Genomic DNA, 22502 nt, shown 5'->3' on the forward strand with positions numbered 1-22502 from the left:
TTTAATCTATATATAAATATATATATATAAAGAGAGACGCGCTAAGACTTAATTAGAAAGATATATCGAGTATAAAGAATTAATTCGTAATAATTATCTATAAAAAATAGAGAAAGACTATATTCTTATAATAAGAAGTATCGAAATATTAAAAAGAAATAAAGATAATATATTAATTAGTAATATAAATCTTATATTATCTTCTATCGTAGTAAAATCTTTCGAATAATAAAATAGCTATTAGAGTAAGATATCGAATAATTTTAATTCGTTTAAATATATATCGTTTCGAAGTAATAATTTAATATAGAATCGTAGAGAGTATATAATATGAGATCTTAAAGAGCTAAGTCGTATTCTTAACGATAATAGTCTTATTATCGCTTAGTTTCTTTATAGTATTCTTTATATTTATCTATTATAGTTTCTTCTCTTACTTCTTAATATAGTAGAGATAATAAACTAAGTTATAATAGTATTCTTCGCTTACTAAGTAATAATTTAATATAGAATCGTAGAGAGTATATAATATAGGATTTTGAAGAGCTAAGCCGTATTCTTAATATTAAAGATCTTATTATCGCTTAGTTTCTTCGTAATATTCTTTATAGTATTCTTCGTAGTATTCTCCGTATTTATCTATTATAGTTTCTTCTCTTACTTCTTAATATAGTAGAGATAATAAACTAAGTTATAATAGTATTCTTCGCTTATTAAGTAATAATTTAATATAAAATCGTAAAGAGTATATAACGTGAAATCTTAAAGAGTTAAGTCGTATTCTTAATACTAAGAAATCTTATTATCGCTTAATTTCTTCGTAGTATTCTTTATTATTCTTCGTATTTATCTATTATAGTTTCTTTCTTACTTCTTCTCTTATAGAGTATTAGATTAAGTAGTTAGCTAAGTAACTTAGCTAAGTAACTAATTTAATGTAAATAACTAATATAACGTAGAATCTTAAAGAGCTAAGTCGTATTCTTAACGATAATAATCTTATTATTACTTAATTTCTTCGTAGTATTCTTCGTATTTATCTATTATAATTTCTTCTCTTACTTCTTAATATAATAGAGATAATAGATTAAGTTATAGTAATATTCTTCGCTTACTAAGTAATAATTTAATATAAAATAATTAAGTTATAGTAATATTCTTCGCTTACTAAGTAATAATTTAATATAAAATCGTAAAGAGTATATAACGTGAAATCTTAAAGAGCTAAGTCGTATTCTTAATAATAATAATCTTATTACCGCTTAGTTTCTTCGTAATATTCTTCGTATTTATCTATTATAGTTTCTTCTCTTACTTCTTAATATAGTAAGAATAATAGACTAAGTTATAGTAATATTCTTCGCTTACTAAGTAATAATTTAATATAGAACGACTAAGTTATAGTAGTATTCTTCGCTTACTAAGTAATAATTTAATATAAAACCGTAGAGAGTATATAACGTGGAATCTTAAAGAGCTAAGTCGTATTCTTAATAATAATAGTCTTATTATCGCTTAATTTCTTTATAGTATTCTTCGTATTTATCTATTATAGTTTCTTCTCTTACTTCTTAATATAGTAGAGATAATAGATTAAGTTATAGTAGTATTCTTCGCTTACTAAGTAATAATTTAATATAAAATCGTAGAGAGTATATAACGTTCGAACGCGTTTAATATAACTATAATATTTAAATATTAATTTAACTTATCTATCGCTAACTTAAAAGAAGTATATAAAGAAGAACGTATTCGTTTAGACTCTTTTTAAGAGCTTTTTAACGCGTTTATAAGTAGTAATAGATAGCTATTAAGCTCGCTTACGGCCTCAATTACTAGTAATAATAAATTTATTAAGAGATAATCTAGAGGCGTTAGTAAGAGGCTTTAATTAGGCGAGAAATATCGAAGATAATTATATTTATATTAATGAAATTAATAGAATTAATAGAATTAATAGAATTAATAGAATAATAAAAGAATAATAAATAGATGAAAGAATTATTATTCGATTTCGAACGCGTCTAATATAACTATTATAACTATTATATTTAAATATTTATTTAATTTATTAATAGTAGATTAAACTTTATTATTTTTATAGCGTTAGAAAGCGTATATTAAATTCTATAATTTACGAAATTATAAAGAAATAATATTCGTAGAGAGCTAATTATTTTAGAGTATAAAACTTCTATATATAAATTTTTAATAAGGGAGCTCGAGAGGACTAGTAGGCTAACTTAGTTAGTCTAGTTAAAAGGCGTAATAATCTTAAATTAATAATTAACTATATATATAAATTTAAGATTTTCAAGCTTAGCTCTATCTTATTCTTTTATATATACTAATTATATATATCGTAAACTAAATACTTTAAAGTATAAAACTTCTATATATAAATTTTTAATAAGAGAGCTCGAAAAAATTTTAGAAAAAATTTAATAAAAATATTTAAAAAGGAGAGAAAACAAAAATTTAAAATAAAATATAAAAAAAAATTAAAAAATTTTAATAAAAAAAATATATTTTTTTTTATTATATAAAAAAAAAAAAAAAAAAAAAAAAAAAAAAATAAAAAAAAAAAAAAAAAAAAAAAAAAAAAAAAAAAAAATATAATTAAAAAAAAAAAAAAATTATAAATAAAAAAAAAAAAAAAAAAAAAAAAAAAAAAAAAAAAAAAAAAAAAAAAAAAAAATATAAAAAAAAAAAAAAAAAAAAAAAAAAAAAAAAAATACTTTTATAGTTAAAAAGTTTAATTTCGAGAGTATCTACGCTTAATAGCTAGATACCTCTATTTAAATCTAAATAGAGCTCTCGTAAGATCGTTATAGAATTTTCTTAAGAGCTATTATTAATAGTAAACTAATTTAATTACTTAGTCTATCTATATTTAATCTATAACTCTTATATATACTCTTTATTTCTAATAGTCTATATAGATATAGATATAAAGTAGATATCTAGCTATATCTATAAATAGACTATTTAAGTAAGTTACTATAATAAGTTTAATAGATTATCGAATTATACTCTAAGTAATTAATTCTTATCGAATTATATTTTAAATTTTAATATAAGAGTATAATCTAGTAATTAGAAATATAATTCGATAAGAATTTATAGTTTTAAAGTATAACTCGATAATAAGCTCTAGCTATTTAATAAATAAGTAGTTAACTTACTATAAATTTATTATTTCGTAATAGAATAATACGGCGCTACTTCTTACTATAGACTATATATCGAAACGTAGATTAGAAATTATAAAATGTCTACTTAACGTAGGTACGAATATCAACGTCGGAGATAAACGCTTTAGAATATTACTCTATCTAGTAGCGAGGTGCAGCATTTCACAGAGGGCGTGGAGACCATCAAGTCCTGGAAACGCTTCAGGAGAGAGCTCGATAAATATTCTCGAACTCCCGAGACGCAAAGAATCGTCTATCTAAACACGATCGAAAGGTTATTTGAGGGCATCATCCAGTCCAACGATGAATTAGATGCCTTCATGAAGAACCCAGGAGGCGCTTTCTCCCACAAGCCAGAATACGAGGAAAGACTGAGCACCCGCCTAGGCCGTTCATATGGCAATTACACTAGGATCATGGCAGATATGTTGGAGTCTCTAGAAGCGGCTCGTAAGGAATTGGGCATAGGGGAGAACGGGGAGGTCCGCTTTCCTTCTGCTGTCTTATTTTATTAGTCGCACTAACTAATATTCTTTGCCGTATTAGATCCTTTGGGACGATTATTCCTCACCCGAACGACAATACAAGAGACTGAAGCTTGCCTTATCCAAGAATGTCTACGCAGACCTCCTTTCCGAGATCAAAGAAGCCAATCACGAGCTCAAAGAGTTCACAAAGGAAAGCCACATCCTTGAATCCAACAGAAAAAAGCGCCGGTCGAAGCGTCAGCCAGTGGACTTCCAACTTATCAGACGTCAGGCACGAAGTCTCTACAACGTCATGGTTGCGGGAAGATCATGGAGATGTGGATGCCAAAAATACCACGTGGCTAGCTTACGCTTGGAGCCAAGACCTTGGGAGGAGGACAAGGGTAAAGGTAACGCTGTCGGGGCTAGCGTCTGAAATTCAGAGTCTTGCTATCGAAATCGTGCCCAGATGATGTTATTGAGGTCAAATGGAAGTGGCGAGAGCTCGAAATCGAGCCAATGGAGACGTCTGAAAGTCCAATGGCTGAATTTGGGAAGAACGCCGAAACACTGGGTATTAGTACACTATCTCTTGTCTCTTCGTAAGTTCGAAAAACCCGGATTTTGTGACCGACTCAAGCTAAGCCCAGAGAAAGTTCCGAACCACTCGCAAAGAAGAAGGCCGTCAGTTTTGCATTCACACCACCCACCAAACCCACTCGGCCTCCTGCACCGACAGAACTCTCTCATACCGGAATGGGCCCGATCAATGATATATGTACCGCAGTGTCGGAGCACTACGGTGTCAGACAGGGGATAGGCTTTCTCACAGATGAAATTGTTGGCCAACACCGGCATGACGTATATCTTGTTGATGACAGGGTCCGACAGGGAACGGATCCCAAGTCGCTCGAATATCTTTTGCATGTTTCGAAACAACGAGACCCAGGCTTTAGTCTGAGTCGCCGAGATCGCTTGTATATTGCTGTTATATTGGCGTCCAGCGTACTCCAGTTGGACGGGACCTTGTGGCTAAAGAAACAATGGAGGAGTGGCGACATCCTCTTCTTACCTCTCGAGGACCGGAAATCATCTGCGCCAAAAGTTGACTTTGCCCATCCGTATGTGTCATGGAAGGTTTCTCCGGAGGATGTGGACACAGCTCTAATCGCAGATCCGACTCGAAGTAATTTTGCTCATCGCATCCCAAGTGAGATCTTATTTGTGCTTGGGATTACGCTCACTGAGCTCTGCTTTGGGCAGAACATATATGAAATGCGAATCCAGGAGGATGTCGATACAACCGAAGTCATGACCAACTTCAACACTGCTAGCCGTCTTATTGATTACGTATACAGTGAGAGTGGTAGCAGGTATGGCGACGTCGTCCGGAGATGCTTGAAGTGCCCCCCTGATGTTAGGGACGCTAGCCTTGACAATGCAGAGTTCCAAGACGCTGTATTCGACTCCATTGTTACACCACTCCGACAAGACTTTGAAGACTTCAATGGCGGTTCAAGGATTAGGTAACGCTATCAAGAAAATGCCGCCCGCAGTTGATACCCGGCCTGAAAGTAAGAGACAGGCAGCTGTCACAAGAGAGGAAGAGGACGAGGGCCACGCCTCAGATGCTTGCGGTGTATCGAGCTTGTGGGTAGGATGACGCTGAAATCCGAGGCGAAGTCCTCCTTCTGGGGTCTCAGACTGTACTAGTGGAGGGCGCAAGAGATATTATTAGACACTTACAACTATGAACTCCGAAGCCAATAGTATAGAGTACCGGAACACGAACTCTACCCGCACCGTCTTTAAAGCCTCCAACTTCTGCCTCCCTAAACCTTATATATATCTTCCCTCATGATTCTGGCGCCTCTTCATCTCCTGTAGCTACCGCACCCTCCGTATGCCTCTTGTCTAGTTCTCTGGGGTTTCAGAGCCAAGGTCATGAACACTGCTAAAGTATCGGCAAAGCCCATGGTTGGAGGGAGCTTTTTCTGTCGCTGGTGGTCATTCGCAGTTGGTCATTCGCAGTAGCATCTCTTCTGTTGCGATTACCGTCTCGCAACGGAGTTCTCACTGCACCTTCCTTCGCTCGAGTGTTCATTGCAATCAAGAAAGGCTCGCCGGCAAGTGGAACCGGGGAGGGGCTCTGACTGTGTCGAAAAGTTGAAGTTGGCAGACGGGACGGAGAAGCAGGTTCGTGATAAATGGTTGGCGAGGTTGGCTTGCTGGCTATCGTTTCAGCGTAGAGTATAGTTTATCCGGTCCGGACAGGGTCTTCTCAATTGAGGAGACAAAGGTCTTCCCCATTTCAACTAGACGGTCAAAGGGGACCCGAAAGTCCTTTGTCAGCCTTCCCTCACTCTGCAGCGAAGCGTGGAAATTCGTGATCTCAATCATCTCAGGGACGTCCTTCCATCGTTTCATGGTGTCTGGGCTCACTCCGTACAGATCCGGATAGATCGTACGATCGGTGATAAGGCCGGTCAGGCAGAGCAACGCATTGACCACTGGTCGATCACGGTGCGCAGCAAGATCCCAGGTCTTGATGCGTTCGTAGCCGAACTTGCCAATGCTCCTTTCCATCTGCTGTTAGTGTCGTTCCAGATGTCGCAGGCGAGTTTCCTTTCCGATATTCACGGCGGAAGCCTCCTGTAACGCTTGGTCTTCGACCTTTTGGACTTTGCCGTTCAGCACCCTCAGCTCATCCTGGTAAGATCGGACTTCGGCCTTGAGTGCACGGATCTCGTCCCCTTGCAGCAGCTCTTCATGTCGGAGCTTTTCAATTTCTCCTCTCATTTGTGCCAATTCATCTTTAAGATCTGCATACTCGGTGCTTGTGGACAACTCATCATGCATCAGACCGCTTCTGGGAGCTGGCGCGAAAGTGGATGCTGGCGATTTCCAAGACTACTGCGTTACATTACGCAGCTTCGTGGTCTTATAGCGAGAATGATCTTCCATTGTTTTTTACCCCACTGCTCTCGGGTGGTGCGAACATCGACGCACAAATCACCTCCGGCCATACTGCGCTTCATATTGCTATCCGTCGAAACACATCCAGCAACGCAATCTACTTCATCAACTCCCTCTTTCACAGCCGCCATGTATGTATGGCGTATGCTTTCATTGCAACTCGGTTTGGAGGTGTGTGTTGGTTCTCGGGTGTCAAGCATTCGAAAGGAATTAGCGTGTGCAGAAAACGTTAGAATACTTGGCACTGAGATTCTCATATACACCCCACTAAAAGTAGTACTAAGTAGATGAATCTTCTCCTATATCGTATTCTATTATCTTTCTTATTATATTTAAAGCTTCTATATATCTCGCTTAATTAATTTCTATTATTTCGAAATGCCCTTCGCAATGATCGATAGAAGAGGCTTATCTCCGTCTATTCGATTTAGAATTATTTATTTACTACTTCTATACTAGAGATCTAATATTATTATCTAGAATATCTACTACTATATATAGACGGTTTATAATATTTAAGAAAGTCTCTTTATATATAACTTAATTTATAAACTATAATTTCGTCTTAAAAATACCCCTCGCAAGCTTTACTTAATCGTTAAAAACTTTCTTATTAAGTATTTTAAAGATCAGTTATAGGTTATATAGAAAGAGATAGTCTAATTTCTTTAAGAGAAGTAGAACTTATTTATATATCGATTTATAATATTAAAAACTCTTAAGAGAAGACGTTTAAATAAGAAGAATAATTAAAGAGTCGAATATCGATAGAATAAGAAGCTTCGCCTATATTGAATTATAAAGCTTCTTTATATAATCGTAGAGTAGCTAGTCTTTATAGATGAGACTCTATTTAATAAATTTATAAACTAATGATATAGAGTCTATACTCTTATTAATTAGGACGATTAATATTATATAAATTTAAGAAAAGAACGTTTTTAAAGTATACTTCCGGCGTATATAGTAAATAAATATTTACTCTATATTGAATTTAAGAAGGGATAATTTAATATTAAGGCCTTCTTTTAATAATTAATTAACGAGTTACTATCTTACTACGATATCTTCTTAATCTATCGTAGTATTATTATTATAGATAATATTAATATATATTATAATTCTTATATTAAGAAGGTAATTCGTTAGTATAATTACGAGGTTCGATATTTATCTCTCTACTTATTAGATTTTAATTTTATCGAGCTCTCTTTTAATATCTTAAAGATATAAATTTAAAGATACTTTTATAAGATATAGTCTTAGTTTTAAAAGAACTTTAATAACTTTTTATAATATATCGTGAGGAGAAGTCGATACGATTATTTTCTAAGAAAGTATTTTAAGTATAGTACTATAAGAAACTATATCTTTAAGGCGAATATAAGAGAATTAAATAGAGCTCTTAATAAGTGCGATATTTAGATAGATTTTAAAGATTAAACTATATTTACTACTATTACTACTATCTTAGAGTTATTAAGATCTTTATCTATCGCTATTAAGACTTAAATATCTTTAAGTCTATCTTAAAGTCTCTAGTTAAAGTATTAAGAATCTCTAATTATATAGTAATACGATATATAATAGATATAGAATCCTCTATTACTTTTAGATACTTAATTATTTATATATTTATATTAGCGATATATCTTACCTCTAAGATCTTATTCTTTTATATCGTCTTAGAGGTCTAAGATCTCTTTTATTTAAAGAACTACTCTATAACTAAATAATCTAGATTCGATTTATCTATAGAACTTGAGCTTTAAATAAGAGCGAGAGAAGAAGTAAAAGTAGGCTATTAAGTAGATATCGAGATATACGCTTGAGGTAGCTGTGGTAGCTATAGAGTATACGCTTATTAGACTCGAAGAGTCTTAGAGTTATATAGTAATATAAAATTAGAGAGATAGATATATTCGTATATCGATTTAATAGTAAAACTAATTCTTAAGAAAGTAAAGAAAACTCGAGAGAGATTACTTATTTAAGCTTATTCGCTAAGACTTCGCTAAGCGTATATTAGATATATAAGTTAAGTAATTAAAGATTCTCTTATTTAAAACTCTTAAGCTTCTTTTCTAATAATTATCTTTTTTCTTTAAAAATTTATTCTCGAATCTAAATTTAGAAAGAACTTTTTCTTATTATTAAAAGATTTATTAAAATTTTTTAAATCTTATAGAAAAAGAAGAAAAAGAGTTTCTTATAATAGTATAGCGTAAATATAATATATTATAAATATATAATAAAAGTATATAACGCTTATATATAATATTAGATATACTCTTATAGATTAGATATAGTTATAACGATATATAGAGTAATTATTAATATTATAATTTAAGTATACGACGCGTATAATTAACGTGTAATTATAATAATATTTACTTTTTTTTAAAAAAGTTTTCTATTTTATTAATACTTCTTTATTACTCTTAATAATTTATACTCTCTATAATTAATATATAATAAATATATATTTAATTAATATATTATATAGACGTTATAGCTATTATTATAAGTATTTTAAAGACTTTATAATTATATATATATTTCTTATAAATTAATAATTATAATTTATAATACTCGCTCTTCGTAGCGCTAAACCCCTTTCGATATTAAATAAGAATATCTATTATCGCTATACGCGATAAGTCTTTAAGTATATTCTTCGCTTATATAATATTATATTTAATAATAATAGTAATATAATTATTAAGTATTACTATTACGCTTATCTTCGAAATAATTATATTATAATAAGTTTTTATATAAATAACGCGTAATAGATATATCTATAGCGTCTATTAATTTATTTAAAAGATCTCTATAAATAAATATATTATTATTAATACTAATACTATAATTCGCATTTATTTATAATATATTTATATTATTTATTATCTTCTTACTTATAATATTCTTAATTTTATATCTATTACGCGCTTTAAGATTACTTATAAATACTTTAATATAGTCTTAATAGCGATTTAATATATTAAAAATTAATTAGAAATAAAGAAGAAGTTAGATATAAAAGCGGCTTCGCTTAATAAAGCGAAGATTCTTTAAAAGATTCTTAATATTTTTATAGATATCTACGACGTAATACGCTTTATTATATATATCTATACTTTTTATATTCGTTTCTTATTCTTCGCATTTATATTAAGTATACTTTAAATTAATCTTTCTTTAATAGATATATCTTTTACGCTTTTTAAGTCGAGCTTAAACTTTAAAAATAATAAGATAAGAGTAAGATAAATAATAGTAGAGATAAAGAGAAAGAGAAGGATAAAGAGAAAGAAGAAGAGAAGAAAGATAATAAAGATAATAAGATAAATAATAAGATAAGATTCGTTTATAAAGGCGATTTAAAGAATAATCTTAATAATAACGATATTAATAATAATATCTTTAATATATTTAAGAGATTTAACTAGCCCGCCGTTTTACGTATATATATCTTATACTATAATATCTATTACTTCTAATCATATACTCTTTTCTTTCTTATCTTTAAGTATTAATACTTTTTATTAGTTTTTTTAATATTATTTTTTATTATAATATTCGAGATTTAACTCTCTATAGCTAAATTCTTTATCTTTAAATATCTTTTAAGATTATTAATCTTTAAGCCCTTTTTCGATATTTATACTCTACGCGTTTTATACTCGTAAGCTCTACTTACTAAACTTATTAATTAGATTTTATATATTTTCTATAACTTCTTTATTAAGCTATTTATTATATTTCTTAAAATAATCTTTCTATTAAATAAGATATTTTATCTTATTCTTTTTTATACGCTTTTTATATATAAATTTTATTAAATACTCTTCGTTATCTTTTATTAGTTTAGAAATAGAATATTTAGAGATATCTAAATCTTTTAACCTTTATTTCTATAATTCTAATAATAATATATAAAAAATAAAGTAAATTTAATAAGTAAGCGATAGCTATAGTCGATACGTTTACGTTTTAATATACTTTTAAATATAAAATAAACTAATTAGCTTATTAGAAAGCTTTTTACTTAATCTTTTTTATTTTAAATTCTTTATTAAAAATATAATAAGATTATTACGATTAAATCTTTACGATTTATAATTCTTATTATAAAACTTCGATTACGTTTTTTATACGCTTTATTAATATTTCGTAAACTCTTATTAAATTATATCGATTTCTTTAATATATTCTTTTATTATAAATACTTCTTTCTCGATAATATTATTTTTAATAATTAATTTAAATTTTAGTTAATATTTATATATAACGATAAATAAGCTATAATTAATTATTTTATACTCGCTTTAATAATATATAAATTCTACAATTAATAGAAGCTTTATTTAATCGTTTTATCGCTTTAAATAATATACTCTTAGATAATATTCTAAAGTCTAATTTTATCGCTTTATCTATTTATTAGTTTATAAATAAAAGATAATATTTAATTTACGTTTTATTTATAATTAATAATAAACTTCTAATTAAAATATATTTTAAAAAAGAAATCTTTAATTTATAACGATATCTTCTAATACTTCGTATTAAAGAATAATTTCCTTTATAAATAACTCTTCTAGTTATATAATATTAATTATCTTATTAATAGATATATATTTTAATATTTTAATATATTAATTAACTATTATAAGAATTAAGTTATAAATATAATCTTTATATTTATTAGAAGAAAGATTTATAATAAAGTCTATTATAATTTCCTTTTATAGTCTCATTAGTAAAGAAAGCGTACCTAGTTTATTATAGAGATAGTAATATTTTATCTTTATACGTAAATAGATTTTATATATATTAATATACTTCTTAATATCTACGCGAATATTATTTTAATAATATTTTCTATTTATTAGTTTAAATATTTTATTAATATTAAAATATCTAGCTATAAAGTTATTATAATAGCGTTTTAATAGCTCTTCTTAAATTAAGTCTTTTTTAAGAATATATAATTTATTATTATATCTTAATAGTCTCTAGCTATTTTAAGTCTAATTATCGACGCTTTATATTCGCTTACTTACTATTTTATTAACTTTATACTATTTAATAAGAGTATTCTCTTATTAAAGTATTTTTATAAATTTATAAATAAGCTTATTACTTATATTATATATCGTTTCGTTAGTTATTAATATTTCGATAATTAAATATAAAATAAGTTATTTATAATTAGTAGTTTTAGTAATAAAGTTAAGTCGTTTATTAATTACGTTATAAATATATTAAGTAAATATCTTATTTAAGCTTCCTTTTATTAAAAATTAAAGTTTTCTAAATCTTAAAGAATATATTATATTTAAGTAGATTTCTTATATTACGATATTTATTAAATTTTTAAATATTAATTTTTTTATAAATACTTCTTTTCGAGAATTAATATCTAAAAAACTCTTATTTATATTTAAATTATTTAATATAATAAGATATTTATTATTAAAATTATATTTTTTATATATATAATCTACGCTATTTTTATAAGCTATCTTAATAATAATTAAAATAGAATTTAAAAGACTTTTAAATCTAGCTAGTTTCTATTATAACGTAAAAAAAAGCTTATTAATTAATTCGTTTTCGCTTTTATAATTAAAGCGTTTTAAAAATATATTATTAAAGTTTATCTTATTTAATTTATATAAATCTAAAAAATTATATAAAAAGAGTTTTATTATTTAGCGAGCTTATTTATTATTTAATATCGATTATTTTATAAAGTACTTTAAAATATTATAATTAGTAAGAATTTTAATAAAATAGAAATTTTCTTTTAGAGAGTAACGCTAATACTTAAATATTATAATAATTATAAGAAGTTATTAATCGTATATTTTATAGTTATACTTTATATTAATTATCTTTCTTAAATAGAAAGTAATTAAATATTATTACTTATTTATATATAGCTAAATTAATATATTCGTTATAGCGAATAATAAGATATTAATTTTAATTCGAATTAAAAGTTAAGAGTTAAAATATTTTAGAAGAGACGCGACTATAAAGACGTACTTTAGCTTCTTAAATATTTACTCTATAACGTCGAGCTATAGAATTAATTTTAATTTAATATCTTTTTTATTTTTCTTAAGAAGTTTTATTAAAAAATCTATAATTTAAGAGTAATAATAAATAAATCTTTAATAGAAGTTTATAAATTCTAAAAAGATTTATATCTTATAGTAGACTTTTAATTTTAGCTACTTTTAAATTATAATTACTCTATATTTATCTATAGTAATATTAATAATAGATATTATAAAGCTAAGAAATTTTACTTCTATAACGAAAATTTTATATTTTTTTAGACTTATATAAAGGCTATATCGTTTAAATTAATTAAGTACTTACTTTACGTAGTCTAGATACTTCTTCTTTATTTTAAAATATATAAGAATATTATTTAAATATATTACGTAAAACTAGTTAATTAATTTAATTAAAGTTTTATTAATATAAGTTTAAAAGGTTATAAAAGCGTTAATTAAGTTAAATAATATAATTAAATACTTAAAATACTTATAATATATATAAAACGCTATTTTCTACTTATCGTCTTTATAAATTTATATATAATAATAAATATTCTTTAAATTTAATTTAATATATCGCTTAAAATTATTTAAATAATCAAGCGTCTCGCTAATTAAGAATAAGAGATATTAATTTTTAATAATTATCTTATTTAGTCTATAATAGTTAATATATAAACGTAGATTTTTATTCTTTTTTAGAATAAAGAGAATTAAAGCTTCTATTAAATTTATAAAATATCTTATTTAATTCTTCGCTAAGGCTTTATTAAGATAAGTTCTTAGCGCTATTAATTCTACGTTAAATAAATTATATAGCGAATTAAATAATAGCTTCGTCGTAGTTTTAATAGTATAATTATAATTCTTATATAATAATAATTAACTTACTTCTTTCGATAAGAATATATCTTTATATTTTTTTAACTTATTAAAAAGTTTAGAAATAATCTCTACGCTATTTATATAAATATCTTATATTTTAATTTTTTATATTTTTATTTATAATTATTATTCTAACTATAACTAATATATAAATAATTTTATATCTCTTTAAGACGTTCGCGAATTATTATAACGCTAGAATCTCGAGCGATTACTTTTTAATATCGAAACGCTAGATTCGATCTTCTATATCTATCTTAATTCGCTTATTAATTAAAATCGAAAGATTTAAAATTATTAAGAAATCTTTTTTATTAATAATATAGAAAATATATTTATAGCGCTTAATACGCTTTTAACTATTTTATAAATAATAAATAATCGAGTAGATATTATAGTAATATACTAATTTTTTATCTATTTATATAGATTTTAATAAGAGATTATTAATTTTAATTAGATTTTATTTAATTATAACACGCTAGCTTATTATATTTATCTCTATATTATTATCGAAATAAATTTCGATAAGAGTTTATAACTTATCTTAATTATTTAAAAGTACTCTATCTTTATAGATTAACGATAAAATAAATATTACTTCTATTTTTACTCTTATTATTATAAAGTCTTCGATAAGAATTTCTCTTTTTCTATTAAATCGATTATATAAAGCTTATAATTATTAATTAAATCGATTAATATACTATTAAAGTTTTTTATTTTTTAATTTTTCGATCTAATATAGATATTAACGTAATAGTCTTTTTCTTTATAATTATAGTATTTTATACTATTTAAATAAAATTTATTCTTCTTAAACTTATTTTTAGACTTATAGTCTCGAGATTATTTATCTCTTAAATTAAAGTTATTTTATCTTCGCGATAACTATAATTTTTTAAATTAAGAATTTTAATTTTCTCGCTATTAGCCCCCTTATAAATTAAAAATATTATTTACTTTATATTCTCTAGAAGATTCTTACTTTATATTATTATTCTCTAAGCGTATTATAAGTATAAAAAGTTTATCTCGCTTAATTAATATAATTTAAATGTTAGCTAGCTAATAGCGAAGATTTATATAAAGCTTTATAAATAAGTAATATACTTATTAATTCTTAATATAGAGATTTATTTAGACTTTTAATAATTAAAGATAATTATCGAATTAATATATAATTTTATTTTATTTTTAATTAATATTCGTATACGCTTAAGCGACGTTAAGCTCGCGATTTATTAGATTTTAATTTAATTTAATAGAAAGTTAATAAACTTCTATTATATATAGTTATAATTTAAAAATCTATTCTTCTTATTAATCTATAGTTTTTTCTAATTATTATTAAAAGATTAATAAGTTTAAAGAATCTTATTCTTTTCGAAAAAAAAGTTTTTCGAGATTAGGCGAAATATCTTATTTATCTTTTATATTAGAGCTTAATACTTTTAAATACTCTTTTTATAATAAATTAATAATTTCTTTAATTAAATTATCTTTTAAGATCGCTAGACGATATTATTATATTTAAAACTAATATTATTTATAATTCTCTTTATTTCTAAAGTCGCTAATAATCTTAATATATTATCGTTACTATTACGACTATAATTTATAAATATTTTATCTTATTTAAGCGAAATAATTTCCGCTTTTAAAGATTAAAGACGATATTCTTATATAAATACGTTTTAATAATAAATAGTATACTCTACTCTATTAATTATGATATAAATAGATTTATTAATCTATTTATTAATATCTTATTTCTTATTCGAGATACTCTTTTAACTATAGATAATATTATTATTATTATTACTATTACTTAATTTTTTTATTAAATTATTATCTATAAATAGTATAAAGATCTCTTTATTAGAGTTTATAATACGCTTTAATATCTCTAATTATATTATAATAATATTTTAATTCGATATTATATCGATTAACGATAACTCGTTTTATAAACGTTATAATTACGCTTTAATTATAATTACTATATTAATTTTAAATTATTATCTCTAAAAAGAGTAAAAGAATTAGAATTATTAGATTTAAAGAGTTTTAGAGTTATATAGTAATATAGAATTAAAAAAATAAATATATTCGTATATCGATCTAATAGTAAAACTAATTCTTAAGAAAATAAAGAAAACTCGAGAGAGATTACTTACTTAAGCTTATTCGCTAAGACTTTATTAAATATATATTAAAAAGATCGATATTAAAAGTTCTAGATAGCGCTAAAATACTTAATACTCTTAATATTCTTAATACTTCTATATAATTATATTTATTTAATAATAATACTTTATATAATTACGTATATACTTATTAACTCATTCGACGAAGTTATATAATCGTATATTATCTCTCTTACGATCTTTTCTATACTTATTATTATCTTTAAGACATATTATTTTTATAATATATCTCGATATTCGCTTTATTTACTTCTAAATTCTCTTTTAAATAAACTTATAATTTTAATAATATAATTACCGTCTTTCGACTTTCTTATAAGTTCTTAATATATCTTTTCGAGTAATATAACGTTTTATTTATAATTAATAAAATTTAATTATATTAAGATTTAAAGAGTTATTATATTAGATTATTCTAACGATATTAAATAATATAAATATCGCTTCTTAATACTTTAATGCGTATATCGAGACTTTATCTTTTATAATTATTATATTAAGTCTTTCTTATTTATACTTCTAAGCGAACTTTAAAAGCTTTAAAATAAGAATCTATATCTAATAAAAAGAAGAAATATAAGAAATATAAAAATATATATCTTTTTCTAATAGCGATATCAATTAATTCCCCTCTTTTTCCCCTTAATAATAACTTTTTTAATCTTAATAGTAAAGTTTTATACGAACTTCTTATTAGAAGAATTTCGAAGGTCTATATATCTTATATCGATTTTAAGTTTCTAAGCTTATTTAACTTTAAGTTCTAGAGTAATATTAATTTTAGCGAGATTCTCGATATACTTCTTCTTTTTAGTAGTAATCTCGATTTTCTAGATATAGTAAGAACTCTTTTTATTATAGAAAAAATACTCTTAGAATATAAACTTTATAGCATCTACGAAACAACGTCGTATATTAGATTTAACGAAGATCTCGTTAAATTAATACTATATACGTACTCTTTTTCGTCGAGAATTTAAGATTATATTAATCTTATTATTTTAAATTACTCTTTTTTAATCTTTTATAATCTAGTTCTTATATTATAAAGTAAATTAATAACGTACTTTTATTATAGCTTCTATAAGAGACGATTTTTTAATAATTTTATAGACTCGAAAATTATTACGTTTAAATACTCGTAGTACTATTATAGATAAGATCTCTTATTTAATAGTAAGTATAAAAGAAGTCTTTTTATAACTATAGCGGTTTTTTTATATAATATCTAGAATTATACTCTTAAATATAAATATAATAATTAGAGAATATTTAAATCTAGACTTATCTATAATATATAATATTAAGAGCTTTTTAAATATAGTAAGATTATATCCTCTATTATAGACTTATTTCTAAAATCGATTAATAATTTAATAAGATATTTCGATAATTATAGTAATAATCTTAGTAGTAATCCTAGCCTCAGTTAAAGTAAGTACTTAAATTCGAGTTCTATTATTATAATTAATACTCTAAATATTAGATATATTAATGAAAAATAATTAAGATAGAGAATAATAAGAAGATTTCTATCTATTATATTATATAAACGAGATTTATATACTAGAAGTCTTTATACTCTTTCTCTATTCCTCTATACTATAACTAATACTTTAATATTATTACTATTATATATTCTATTAATATCGCTATTATATATATACTTCGTATATATATACTTTATATATATATACTTCGTATATATATATAGCGTCGCTATTATATAGAGTACTAGTACTTATTAAAATAAAGAATAATAATGCTATTTATGAAATTTGAAAGTATATTAAGTACTTAGCTCTATCTAAACCCTTATCTTAGCATATCTAGAACTTTTAATATCGACCTTCGTAAACGTACGTAAGTTAAGTAACTTAGAGTTCTCTTACTTAGAACTCTTAAGCTTCTTTTCTAATTACGCTTAAGATAAATACGCTTAAGATAGATACGCTTAAGAAGAAGACGGAGTATATAGTAACTATAACTAAGGTCTCGGCGATTAATATTCTTATTAATATATAGACGAATATACTATAAATTAAGAAGATCTTTACTACTATTAATATAAGACTATTTATTTTATAGAATTTATTATAGATTTAGCTAATCGCATTTTTAGCTACTACTTATTAAAGATTATATATCTTACTATAAAGTCGATAGCTTCTTCTCTTTCGCTCTTAGTCTTCTCTCTTTTAATCTTCTAAAGAGACTTTCGCGAGTCTATATCTATAGCGTCTTAATTATAAACTTAGAAATTATATAGCTTAATAAGAGGCCGATAGATTAATATATTCGATTTATTATTTACTATAACCTTACTTTAAAAAGACTATTAAGTATAATTTATATTATAATACTTATTAGAGTAATCGACGAAGTATTAGTTATTCTTATTTCTATAGCGAGTATTATAATACTATTAATAATTAAGTAGCTCTTTATTAAAGTTATTAATAGTTTAAAGTATATTCGCTTTAATTCTTACTCTATTTAATAATCTATTTATTTAAATAAGTCTATTAACTAATATAGATTCTTTTACTAACGTAGACGTAGGCCTAGATTTTCATAAAGACTTATTAACCTTAGCTGAGATCTCGATCTTTACAATCAATTCAGGCTTCTAATTATCGGCTTTCTAAGTAATAACTTTAATAGTCTTATTTTATTTAATCTTAAAAAGATCGTCGATTAATTATAGAATTCGTATAACTCTACTATAAATAGAATATATATTAATTATATAATTAACGAGTTTTCAGTTCTTAGAGTAATTATCTCTTTTCTTAATTATCTTAATAAGCGTTTACTCGAATAATAATATACTAAATACGTTAAGTCTTTAAACTTCGAGGTTTATAGATTATTCTAGACGCTTATTAACTTATAAAGTAGCTAATAGATTTAAAGACGAGTTATTAATCTATTTCTTCGTCTTTAATTCCTTTATATTTAAAGTAATCGACTTATTCTAAATAACTCTTAATTAACGCTCTTTAATAAGATAATATCTAGCCTCCTCTTTATTATATTCGACTATCTCCGCCTTCTATTCTTTTTTCTATTATCGTTATTAAGCTTTAACTCTATCTACTACTATAGTCCGTTAAGCTTATATATCTTTTAGAGTTATATATTTATAGACGACTTTAATATAAGAATCTTTAAGTCTAAAAGCGAGGGTAGCTACGCTTCGCTAATTATTATTAAGGCTTAACTAGCTATTCTCAATAATCGCTTAAATATAAAAGAACGTCTTCTTAGATCTCTTAAATTATTTAATTAAAGAGGAGATCGATAGAGGAAAAAGGCTCTAACTACGTCGATTAGAAGATATTTCGAAATATTAAGATAAAACACCAAGAATCGGCTAAGCGAGATATATAGAAGCTTCTAAATATGATAAGAAAGATAATAGAATACGATATGGGAGAAGATTCATCTACTCAATACTACTTTTAGTGGGGTGTGTGTGAGAATCTCAGTGCTAAGTATTCTAAAATATGAATACGCTAAAGGGAGGGCGATCTTCAGTGACTGCGCCCCTCCAGCTGCTGCCTGATTCCTACTTTTCAGCAACTGCCTTGTTCACCGCGACTGCGTTTGTTTTGGATTTGTTAGGTGTCAGGCAACATCAAGAAAGGGCAAGGCTTAGATGCTCACAGCCCCTGTTGTCCTGCTCTATTCCTGTCTCGTCGCATTTCAGACACAAAGCTCACTTCAGTATGAAATGTTTCTTGGATCACTATAATAGCTCCATACGCTGTTGATTGTGGCAATCCTTCTCCAGGAATAGCTGACATAGCTTTTGGCATCTTGACTATACCAGAGATCCTTCTCTCCCTTGGAATGATTGGCAAATTCATCTTTGATCGAATTAAAGCCTCCGCAAAGGCCCCGCAGTAGAGGACTCATGAATCATATCGTTATCATCACCGAAGCCGAATAAACGCCTGACTCCTCGAGCTTAGTAAGCCATAGTACTCATATCATGCAGAAGTCCGCCCCTTAATAGAGAACACCAATAGATCAAGCGATATCAGCTATATGAAATAAATGGGTTGGTGTCCTCATTTAGAGAAGGTTATAAGACGGTGAGTCATGACCTGCGTGTTGCATTTTTACTAGCGTCCCACGTTCGCCACAACCCGTAACACCAAACCGTCGTACGTCGCTTATTCAAACATCCTAATCAGCTCTACACCGAAAAACTCTGGCGTAAAATGATCGAGGTCGATAAGCTGTGTTCGACTTATGAATTAAATAGTAATCATTGCCAGGGTGAGTGGATTGAAAAAGAATTGGTTGACTTTTGCTTTTTTACAGAATCTCGTAAGATCCGGGCATGCGCGACGACTTCTGTCAGACTCGGACAACAGATGTGCCGTAGTAGCACTGCCCCGATATATACAAGACTGAGATGCTCCTGGTCAGCGGTTGCTATGCTAGAATAGTATCCTCTGTATTGTGGAGTTGGACTGGTGGCGCGCAGATTGGAGGCGTGGAGCACATACCTTGAAGAATATCCGGTATTGGGGACATATTGTATCGTAGTGGAGGGTATTCTTTCTCATACATCACCTCTCCCCCTAGATTCAAGGTCTATCCGTAGCTAAGCGAGCATTTTGTCCGGCTGTTGCGCCCCTCTCATTGTGAAATATTTATCAACAGCATGTACCTCTGACCAGCATATGTCGTCTTCAAAGGAGTTTTGAGCCTGTTGGAACCATTTGTTGCCCTTGTTGTTACTTCATTTTTGCCGTTGTAGGAGAGACGATTGTCCACCAGGGGTACTGATATATGTTCCGGGCGGACATGGCCGCTCATGAGACCAATCTGACAACACTGTGAGTGCATGTACTCATACTAGCCATAAATCGTCGTACTATCTAAGCGGGAGGGTTTGTTACCAATATGATGCAAGAGACACGATGTTCTTATTCTCCAAGCGGGAGAAAATCTTCTGTCGGAGTCAATAGGACGCTGAGCAGATTTCGTTGGTTTTTTTCGAATTCCAAAAATTCCCTCATTTGATGCTATTTCCAAAATCGTTGCTGACAAATACAACGAGGACAGCTGCGTATCTATAACAGTATCTTCGTCAGCATGAGCTAGGTACAAAGCGACAGAAATTCAGCTTCGCAGTACTCACGCAGCTGTAGCCCCAAAGATCTCCGCTCTCCGCGCATTTGTTAGCAAGCCCACAACGAGAGCAAAGAGCGATATGAAGAGCACTATGAGTCCGACTCTTATATTGATGCTGCGGTCTGATACCAGGAGTAAGCATACTATGGCTCCAATCAGAAGTATAGCGCTGAATAGTACTGATAGTACTGCGCCAGCTCTTTCAATGCGTCGTTGAGGGTAGTAAAAAATCTCCCTGTTAATGCCATAGGTGTCATCGCCACTTTCAGGTTGTTGCTTCTCCTTAATTGCCGTCAGCCTGGTGACTCGGTCTTTCATTTACAAATTTACCTTGAAGAACCAGCTAAAGTAGGATTGTAAGAAGATATCAAGTCGGTCAGTCTCGACCGGAGCCAAGGCCACGAGATCTCGTTCGTCTGTGAATAGATTCTGATCTTGTCCCCACAGGACCGGGATAGTTTTCGAAATGAACCACTTCCTAAAACCCTTCAAAGTCCGAGATTTGGGAGGAGCTAGCGCGAGCACTCGATTTTCAAGCAACAAGGCTTCATCTAGGTCTATTAGCTATCGTGACTATCTATCGAACGTGTTTACATTTCATACGCACGATACTCTCTCAACTTCAGCCTGATCTTCTCTTGCAGACTTCTGTGTTGGCATGCTCTAGCGTTGTCAGGATCGGAATAGTGCGTCCAGTATCGCGCCGCCTTTTGCGCAAGCTCATCGTCAATGTGTTTGGCGTCTTCTCCGTCCAGCTGCTGGAGTTGTTCCTCTAATTCATGAAGCTCACTTTGCAGATAGAGCAGATTTCTCGCGCTCAGATGAGCATACTTGCGATAGATGGCTGCGTCAGCATCTCTTGCGATGAAATAGGCAAATGAGGGGTATCCATCTAGCCTTGCTGGCCGAGCGAGGGAATTTGAAGGGTGTGCCAGCTCGAAAGCAGAAAGCGACATGTGTCTTGTCAATATAGTTGATGGTATTAGCTAAAACAGGGTCTCTTCTTTCGCATAACGAAGTAAATGGTTGTATGTTTTGCAGAGAATATACAAACAAAATGCACTGATGCTGATGATGTGGCAATCGTTTTAGCGGCCCTTACTCCTCTTTGCAAAACCATTTGCGGGAGCGCCCGTTTGGCAGCCACCCCACCAAATTTTCGCGGTGACCACCGCCAAATGTACGCAGAAGCCAAATTCGTGGTAGATAGCTGTAGGTTAGCTGTAGATTCGTCTAAATATGAAGCCGTGTATAGTCCAATTGCCGAAGAACTTGATGTAGCTTTTTTTAGACCTTCACAGCCACGCTGTCGCTGTCGCTATGCCACCGGGCAAATTACCGAATCATACCCCGAAAGTATAAATCCTTATCGAATCATACCCCTAATTACCGAATCATACCCCTACATCAAATCACACTCAAATATAAGATATAATTTAATAATTTATTATTACTTAAGATATAATTTAATAAGTTATTAAAGTAGTCTTAAATTATAAAGAAGATAATTCGCGATTTAGTCTATCTAATTATAGAAGTAAG

At 27.8% G+C, this 22502-nt stretch overlaps 3 protein-coding genes across 3 annotated transcripts; 1 reads left to right on the forward strand and 2 right to left on the reverse strand.

Moving 5' to 3' along the window:
* Nucleotides 1–3514: 3514 nt before the first annotated feature.
* Nucleotides 3515–5191, forward strand: HO173_011818 (uncharacterized protein; the record flags this gene model as incomplete). Its single annotated transcript, XM_037313696.1, has 4 exons — nt 3515–3676; nt 3741–4071; nt 4131–4263; nt 4318–5191. The coding sequence occupies 4 exons, from the start codon at nt 3515–3517 to the stop codon at nt 5189–5191; spliced, it is 1500 nt and encodes a 499-aa protein (XP_037159398.1).
* A 702-nt stretch (nt 5192–5893) lies between these two features.
* HO173_011819 (uncharacterized protein) lies at nt 5894–6520 on the reverse strand (the record flags this gene model as incomplete). The annotated part of the gene is made up of 2 exons (XM_037313697.1): nt 5894–6226; nt 6302–6520. The coding sequence occupies 2 exons, from the start codon at nt 6518–6520 to the stop codon at nt 5894–5896; spliced, it is 552 nt and encodes a 183-aa protein (XP_037159399.1).
* Nucleotides 6521–20841: 14321 nt separating this feature from the next.
* Nucleotides 20842–21916, reverse strand: HO173_011820 (uncharacterized protein; the record flags this gene model as incomplete). The annotated part of the gene is made up of 4 exons (XM_037313698.1): nt 20842–20899; nt 20968–21242; nt 21291–21511; nt 21568–21916. 4 exons carry the CDS (start codon nt 21914–21916, stop codon nt 20842–20844), a joined length of 903 nt encoding a protein of 300 aa, XP_037159400.1.
* Between the last annotated feature and the right edge of the window lie 586 nt (nt 21917–22502).

Source organism: Letharia columbiana (assembly GCF_014066305.1).
Source record: "Letharia columbiana isolate WasteWater2 chromosome Unknown Sc0000068_s0, whole genome shotgun sequence".
NCBI classification, from domain to species: Eukaryota; Fungi; Ascomycota; class Lecanoromycetes; order Lecanorales; family Parmeliaceae; genus Letharia; species Letharia columbiana.